This window comes from Cydia amplana, chromosome 26 (assembly GCF_948474715.1).
Source record: "Cydia amplana chromosome 26, ilCydAmpl1.1, whole genome shotgun sequence".
NCBI classification, from domain to species: domain Eukaryota; kingdom Metazoa; phylum Arthropoda; class Insecta; order Lepidoptera; family Tortricidae; genus Cydia; species Cydia amplana.
Window position 1 is genome coordinate 240963 of NC_086094.1, and position 9183 is coordinate 250145.

The window sequence follows — 9183 nt, forward strand, 5'->3', positions numbered from 1 at the left end:
GAAATACATTAAACAAGTTTCTATGTTGCGGGATTCGTCAATCTATAAACTCAAAACAAAAACGGCCGTTTTAACTTTGGACGCAATAGATTGACGAATCCAGCAACATAGAAACTAGTTTGATGTACGAGTATTCAAAAGGTACTTTATTACAAGATACAGTACGTAGCGGCCCCCTTTTTTAATTATATTTCGTTAAATTGAAATAATCACGATTATTTAGCAGTGGCGCTAGTGTGCACGTTGATGGGCTCTTAAGTATTGCGGATCTTAACTGAATTAAGCCCTTGCTACACGGTCGCCGACAAGCCTACTAACCGTCTGACCTTGGTCTGTCCTTGGTCAGTTTTGGTCAAATTTTCTTGGAAACAACTGTCTACACGGTCCGTCCAGACCAAGGCCACGCGGTCTGAGGGGCTTGTCGGCGACCGTGTAGCAAGGGCTTTAAAATCGTTTTGTGCAGGAGGCGATGGCTGACGGCGGGTAGTACTGACTGCGTCAGCAGGCATGGCGCAGCAGGCATAAGGCAGGCATGGCGCAGCACGGGTGCCCCCTGCCATGGGGGCTGCACTATCCCAGGTATTATAAAAACACCAAACGACACTTAAATAATGTATGGAAATGATGAACTGACTTTTAGTAGTATTATTATTTATTATTTTATTTTAGTTATTTATTACACAAAAGTTACAACTTTTTTGTTAAGGACAAAGCTCCACAAAACTACATTTGTTTGACTGTGGAGTCGCATTATTCTATACTTAAATAAATTTATGTTATAAGTAATAGGCTTACATTGGGAGTTATAATACTAGGTAATGTCATGAATACTCTATAGGGCAACACATTCCCCTATAGTGTATTCAAGAGATACATTTTAAGACTCTTTTTTAATCTACTTTTTTTGGGTTCTTTTACTATGTCTGCGGGCAAAGTATTCAGTAAATAGGGTAACCGTTTCTTAAGTGTCCTATCGCCATAATAATTATAGACCCTAGGTACTTCATATTTGCCCGCCGTTAATGCTCTGGTGTTATGACTATGTTTGACTAGATCCCTGTGTTCTTGGCTGCCATGACTGTTTATAGCTAACATATATTTAAGTTTTAAGTAGGTATATGTCGTCCACATACACTTTAATAACCATACAATTATGGAACATTTCGATTTGTGTTGTTTTAAAGTAGTCACAATTTGAATTGGGACTATTAGTTCTGTCCTGTCGCGGGTGGGGATCTGTCCGGTTCGATTCCAATCTCAGCCATTTATTTCTCAGCTTGGTCATTCCTCTTAAAAATTATATGACAGTTTATCCCGTCCCGTTGTCTCATGGTAGGTATATTGTTTGGCAGGGAGGCGCCGCCGCGGCGCGCGCCGCCTCTGTACGCGCACGCGCACGCGCGCGACACGCAGACGCTCATCGACGCACACGCGTACGTTTTGTCAGATTAACTTTAGGTACCTCTCGCATCCACAGTTGTCACGTAAAATATTTGTTAGTAGATACCTATTGTTGGGAAGTTTAGGATATTAATTTATTATAACGTAGTCCAGATTTTCCTCTCTATATATTGACATTATGGAAAAGATGTTTACATATGTTGATAATGTATATAAACCATAGCTATATATATATGCATTGCCCCTACAATCGGAACCACATTGTATTTAAGAGCCAACAGGAGCTGAGATTTAAATATTTTAGGTAAATATACCCGTCTCGCTAACGGAAGCGGCTCCTAAAACTAGTGCGATAAGGTCAAGGCGAAAATCCGGCGTAAAAATCTCAAAAATCGAGGTTTCGTACTCGACTGTTTCCTCCTCCAAAACTTAACCAATCATAACCAAATTTGGAAATCTACATGATTATGACATTATCTGTGTCGGACCGTTTTGCTTTTTTGGCTAATTGATATAAGTTTTGAATAGCGCGCCTCTCATTGCGGCATAGTCAATTAGGCCATTTTGGCCATTTTTGAAGAGCTCTAGCGCCTTAAAAAAACAAAAATATCAAAAAAAGCAAAACGGTCCGACACAGATATTGACAATATTAATCTGTGTGGAAAACATCATTGCTCTAGCTTCAAAATCCACGGAGGAAACAGTCGAGTACGTTTGTATGGAGAAATGACCACTCCTGTTGGCTCTTAAGTTGCGATTTTACACGTCTCTAATAAATTTTACTGGCGCCCTGCCGCGAAGATTGTAAGTAGATCGAAATGTCGATAAATGCCCAGCTCTGCTCTTTATCACTCGAGTATGCCCGACATGTTAATAGACAATTTATTTCGAAATTTTTGCCATATAATTAGAGTGAATTTGTGTTCAGGTGTAAAGGCGAGGCTGAGGAGCGGTTCGCGTACGGTCCGGGCGCGGGGGCCACAACATTGGTGCCCACGCTGCTGCCCGACCACGAGCGACTCGAGTAAGTACGTAACTACGTATATAGTTCTTGCGACTCTGAGTCCCTTTGACCAGCACAGTACTTCGCAGATCGACTGTATAATTCAGCTTGTAGGTGAGAAAAACCTCTGCCACCTCCTTCTAATTACTACAGTAATAGCTTAGGTAGGCGTGGACGAAGCGGCCCAGCGTCGCCTTGTATTCCATATTGAACTTGGGAATCCATATTGAAAGAAAAGGGCCTCGCAGACTCGACTTCGCCCACGGCTAGATGAGTTCACGCTACGGCACTGATGCCTATTAGAGAAATACTTTCATACGTGTTATATATTTGTCTCTAGCAGATGTGTTTGGAACACGAATTTGTCTTTCCAATGGCTATGGCTCAAATTAGGTACCGACATATATTTATATCCACACCAAAATCCCGCCATAGACACATGACACATCCAAGATAAAAAGTGTCCTTAAATTCTTCATCCATAAAGAAAACTGAATTAATAAACTATTTAAAATGATCAACAGTACCTGTAGAGAGTGGAGAGCCCATAGATTTAATAATTCCCTTGACGTTGTTTCCCACGGTTGTTCTGCAGACCGTACAAATGCGTGGACGGCGCGCGCGGCAGCGACGAGAACGCCGTCTCGTCGTCACAGTCGGCGCACTCGCACTGGGACAGGATGGGTAAGCAAACACTACGGCCAGGGCCGGATCTAGGGTAGAGCGAGTGGAGCGGCCGTTCTAGGCGCCGGATGGCAAGGGGGGCGCCAAAATAGCAAATGAGAAAAAAGTTTTAAAAGACGCGAGTGTGGCGAGGGGGGGGGGGGAAATACGCTTGAAAACTTCAACGAAGGGCGCCAAATCCCGATTTCGCTCTACCTTGATCAAGGGCTCGGGCCGGCACTGACTACGGCCGGTATATTCACACAGCCTTCACGGCCGCAAGGCGAATAAGGCCGCTCATACGAGTACTGTAGGGTATGGAGGAATGGAGAGATCGAATGAGACCACCACGGGCAGTAGAGTCGGCAGAGCAGACCATACAAACGCACGGGACGCCGTGTCATAGACACAGTCGGCGCACTCGCACTGGGACAAGATGGGTAAGCAAACAACTTCCAAAGTAGGAGTTCCGAACTATTTCTTCTAGTCGGTAGTGACCCAATACTATATGTCTGTTAATCATGAATAAATATTCATGTTGTTGTGCAAATATTAATTTCCCGAGTTATGGGTGTTTTCTAATATTTATCTAAGTCTTATTGTCAACCCTAATTAAGCTTAGTAAGGGCAAAGATATATATAACTTCGTATAAGATGAATAAAGTCTAAGGAAAAAACGTGCCTCGGAAATCAAGAAAAAGTCATTCTCGTATAGATGGCGCGCACACCTTTGGTCTATTCTCGGGTAGATGGCGTTGACGACACCGTTTGATATTTAACAATTTTACCACAAGTATCAGTGACAGAACATGGGTAAAAACCGGCTAAGTGCGAGTTGGACTCGCGCACGGAGGGTTCCGCACCATCAACAAAAAATAGAGCAAAACAAGCAAAAAAACGGTCACCCATCCAAGTACTGACCCCGCCCGACGTTGCTTAACTTCGGTCAAAAATCACGTTTGTTGTATGGTAGCCCCACTTAAATCTTTATTTTATTCTGTTTTTAGTATTTTTTGTTATAGCGGCAACAGAAATACATCATCTGTGAAAATTTCAACTGTCTAGCTATCACGGTTCGTGAGATACAGCCTGGTGACAGGCGGACGGACGGACGGACGGACGGACGGACAGCGGAGTCTTAGTAATAGGGTCCCGTTTTTACCCTTTGGGTACGGAACCCTAAAAATGATATAAAAATAATAAAATCTTTTTTATCCATATATATATAGGTAATTTTTTTTGATAGTTTTATACGTTTTCATTTTGAGTTTTAGTCTGTCGATAGATGGCAGTAAATTTACTGTGACTACAAAATTTACTATGACAGGACCCCTCTATACTATCTATTCTTGTTGGTAAGGGTGTAGATCGATTTGTATAAGACTGCTCCACAATCTTGTTTACGCAGGCGTAGCGGGCGCGTCGTGCGCGCGCGCCGAGGCCGCGTCGCCGCAACAACTCGTCACCACCACGCATGCGGGTACGTCACTTCACGCATTAGCGAAGGTTTAACAAATGTCACTACATAGTATAAAACAAAGTCGCTTCTCGCTGTCTGTCCCTACGTATGCTTAGATCTTTAAAACTACGCAACGGATTTTGATGCGGTTTTTTTTAATAGATAGAGACGATAGAGTGATTCAAGAGGAAGGTTTATGTATAATTTGTAAACCCGTGCGAAACCGGGGGGGTCGCTAATACTTAATAAAACAGCAAGTATCTATGTTTAACTTTGTCCCTTTCTACCAAACTCAAATGTCAAAATGGCGTATAATGACAAACGATTTTATTATAGCCCATTTCCAACGTATTCTGTGCAGGGAACAGTTCCGGAAGCGGCCGCCGCGGGGCGCTGCAGCTCTGGCAGTTCCTGGTGGCGCTGCTGGCGGAGGGGGCGCGCTGCGTGGCCTGGACCGGCAGGGGGCTGGAGTTCAAGCTGCACGAGCCGGAGGAGGTACCTTATCTTATCTTATTATTATTGGGAAGCTTTGAAGATACTTAATATTAACACTTAGACCGATGGGAATCTTTTGCCTTGGCAGTGGGGGGGGGGGGGGGGTTCCTGAGAATGATAGCAGACAGGTGGGACTCGGATATCCTCCGCCTATATACCGACCTTCATGTCCTGCGACCTAGAAAATAAGTTTTTTTTATGTTTTTATGTAATAGGTAGTTTTACTAATAATGTCTAAGTGTGTGTCTAAGAGTGTGTGTGTGTGTGGTGTGTGTGGTGTTTTATAAGTGTCTTGTAACTAACAATCTATTATGGATCTGCGGAATTTGAAAATATTTTTTTTTTTTAAGAAACTAACCTTTACATTTAGCAGTGATGGTATATTTTTTTGACAATCGGATCCGTGTTTTGCGAGGATGTCTGGGGACATTCGGGTTGCGACAGCAGTAGTGGGTAATAGGTACGGTGCAGAAGTCCATACATAGTAGAAACAATTCTTTATATTAAACTTCCTTATAATCAATTGTATGTACCTAACGCAGGTGGCGCGTCTCTGGGGCGCGCAGAAAAACCGTCCGGCCATGAACTACGACAAACTGTCGCGTTCGCTGCGGTATTACTATGAGAAAGGCATTATGCAGAAGGTCGCAGGTACGTGTATACGTATGTACCGCCCTGCAGTAAGTAGTTTTCTGAAAACTGTCAAGTAGCTAATTCAAATGTCATTTAATTGTGCGTAGAGCATTTACTCATGCACAGTATCGTAGCGCGTAGTAGTACGGCGGCTACGACATTTCGTAGCGCGCGTAGCGCCGTTGACGACCGTAGCACATGTTCTACGGTTGAATGTAGAAGTGGTTAGTCAGACCAATTCGGGGTGAATCTGTACTAACGTTACATGGTGCAGTAATGTCACGCTGTATACTGCAGCCGGCTGCATTGCTGTCGTAATTCGCCCGCATGTTTGGCATTTGTGGCAGCAATATTGCAGCAGTATTGCAATGCAGCTAGCTGCGTATCTTATCTTATAACTTTAAACGAGCAATTCTTGTATATTTATTTATTTATATTTCGGGGATCTCGGGGTCGGTTCTAACGATTTCGATGAAATTTACTATACTATAAAATTCGATCTAGCTTAGTTTTTTCTCTAGAAAAACGCGCATTTTTGAGTTTTTATATGTTTTCCCAGATATTATTAAATTAAAACACATTGCTCGATGTTAACAACAAGCTCGTGTTGTGTGTGTGTTGGCAGGCGAGCGCTACGTGTACAAGTTCGTGTGCGACCCGGAGGCGCTATTCAGCATGGCGGCGCCGCGCGCGCGCAGCCCGCCGCCGCCCGCGCCGCCAGGTAACGCCCTTTTTAACCCACTTTTAAATGGAAATGGTTCTCCATTGGTCAGTTTCTTTTTCTTCTTTGTCTCAAGGACTGGATCAATTTTGAAAATTCTCTTTTTGTTTTAAAGGGATAATAACATTCCAGAGAAATCTGGGGTCCTCTTTGACTCGGGTGGTACATAATTGACTTCTTAGTGAGCAATTAATTTACTTCAGAGAAGCAGCTAGGGTAGTGCTTGAATTTATCCTAGAATAAGACAAAATAATGTCGATAAGTACTCCAGCGCTCTGCCATCTGAGCCACCAAGACCTCATCCAACTTCTTTTATGGTCTTGGTGGCTCAGATGGCAGAGCGCTGGAGTATCGATCCAGAGGCCGTGAGTTCAAGTCTCACCCAATACAATATTTTTTCCACTTTAAAATTTGTTCTAAGCTTAATAGCATCGTTTGCAGACGTTTCTGCAAGTTAAAAATCAAAAAATAATGTCGATTTTCTTTTCAAAACTTTTTAAATTAATAGGTCAAATATTATTAGCAAACAATAATGTCACAGAGTTTGTATCATTTGTATGAAAGTTTTTAATTATATTGCAGGCACATACGACGTCCTAACGCAGCTATACGGCGTGTACCCGCAGTGGGGTCCGCACGCGACGCACGCCCCGCACGCCACGCACGCGCCGCACGCGCCCGACTACAGGCTCTGTCCGCACGAGTGCTACGACCAGTGAACTGTGTCCCACTGAATCTTGAATCGGTCTATCTGCCATAATGTACATCAATACATAGAATTACGGTTGACTCACCCTAGAACGGTCCGGGCCGAGGCGGCCGACACTTCGTTTTCTATGATGTACGGTGATCAGTGACTTTTAAGCGTACATTTTAGTTCATGTTCATTTGGTTGCTCAGTACCTAATACCTACGTACACTATATAACATGTCTATTGTAAAGTAAATGTGACGTTCCATGGGAAAAGGCACCTTATGGCAGCTGACGATTTCGTCACATAGCACTGCAATAATGTTGGAGCCGCGTTAATAATAGCGTAAGCGCCAACCTCCATAAGGTAGGTACCTTTACCCGTGGGACGGGGACGTCACATATGGTTTATCAATTACTTATTGTGTATTAATTAGTGTTAGGCCTAACCTAATGATTAAAGAAGCTCAACAGCCGGCAATAGGACGCCACTCTTGTACATACATACTCGTATAGCTTATATACTTTACGACATAAATTATCGAACTTTTTATTGATTTTCTCGTAATAGCTGATTACGTCGACGCTCGACTGCGAACTTCAAAAATTAAACAACCAGAAATTGACAAAACAAACATAATAAGTTTAATAACTGTCGGAGATTTAAAAGGTTATATTTAATACATATATGTAAGTACATTATAACATTACCTATCCATAAGTTTTTGTTGGTCTCTAACTCACAGAACGGGGAGCCTAGAAAAGGTGACAATCGCTATCGAATCGCTTTGTGTCTCTCTATCTCTATCACTCTTCCATATTAGTGTGACAATGACAGTTGCGTTTCGTTTGCTACGGAGCGTTAGCGATTGGCATGTTGTCTACGGGGCCTGGATTTGGGCTGGATGCCTATCAAAGGTGACAATCGCTTGCGCTACGACAACGAAACGTTTTGTGTCTCTCTATCGCTTTCCATATTAGTGACAGTGACAGTTGCTATTCGAACGATTGGCATGTTGGCTACGCACCCTGTTCTACCTATTTGTAAACTCATTCACTTATTACCTTAATTGGTATTTGTGTAACTCACGGTACAGTCATTTATAACATCGACACGTTTTGTTACATGACACGTCGACCCATTACATATTTGTATAGTGCAAGCGTTAGGGCAGCGCCACACCGGGGCGCTAATCGTCATCATATTAAAAGGAAAGAGGCCTACGCAAAAATCTATCCAAACCGTTAACTTTTGTAATGCCCATAGAAGAGACAGCGATTTTCCCGAACCTTTTAATCTTAATCTAGTCATCTAGTGCATCTGTGGGCAGTACTGAGGGGCTACCGCGAACCACGTCCGACGTGTTAGCATCTCTGTCGCACTTGTAATTTCGTACGTAAGTGTGACAGGGAGGCAACACGTGGAACGTGGTTCGCGGTAGGCCTTCTGTAGACTTTGCGAACTCCCACGGCTTTGTCATTTTGACCCATATATGAAATCGACTAAAACATGTATATATGTATAATTATTTCATTATGTAACGCTCACTAAATGTCATGCATGTCTGCTAAAACGGAAATCTTTCGCTCGGTCAATAAATTATTTATAAATGTACTTAATTTTTTAGGCATTTCTACGCGCCAAACTTACAAATTTTAAATTTATAACATTATTAGTAGAGAACGATGGTTATTAAATTGTGTTGAAATTTGTTTTATTTTGACATTTTCTAATTGATACTTATAAAAACTTGAGAAGGATTTTTTTAATTCTAACTTTCACTGAAGTCCATTAAAATCTCCATTCAAATTATACTAATTATTCAAACAAATTAATTTATAAGATTAATCAATAATATATATGTAAGTACCTACCTGTAAATAACCCAAGATGACCTTGTATGGAAAACATACCAGCATCACTAACAAGTTAAATTAGTTAAATAAATAATAAATGTTACCCAGCCTGCTTCAGTATGTCTCGACCCTAACCTAACCTAAAACAGCTAATCATATCGGTATTACTATCCCTCCCGCTTTTACCTGATTGCCCCTGATATTGTTGACTTTAACTAAACGACGCAATGATGAAAAGCTCAATCTATTTTGAACCTTCG

At 42.1% G+C, this 9183-nt stretch overlaps 1 protein-coding gene across 1 annotated transcript; it reads left to right on the forward strand.

Annotated features, from left to right (window-relative positions):
* Positions 1–532: 532 nt before the first annotated feature.
* Positions 533–7094, forward strand: LOC134659970 (DNA-binding protein D-ETS-6-like). Its single transcript, XM_063515667.1, has 9 exons — positions 533–579; positions 1353–1433; positions 2330–2425; positions 3000–3088; positions 4476–4551; positions 4904–5021; positions 5564–5672; positions 6280–6375; positions 6958–7094. Exons 1-9 carry the CDS (start codon positions 533–535, stop codon positions 7092–7094), a joined length of 849 nt encoding a protein of 282 aa, XP_063371737.1.
* Positions 7095–9183: the final 2089 nt, after the last annotated feature.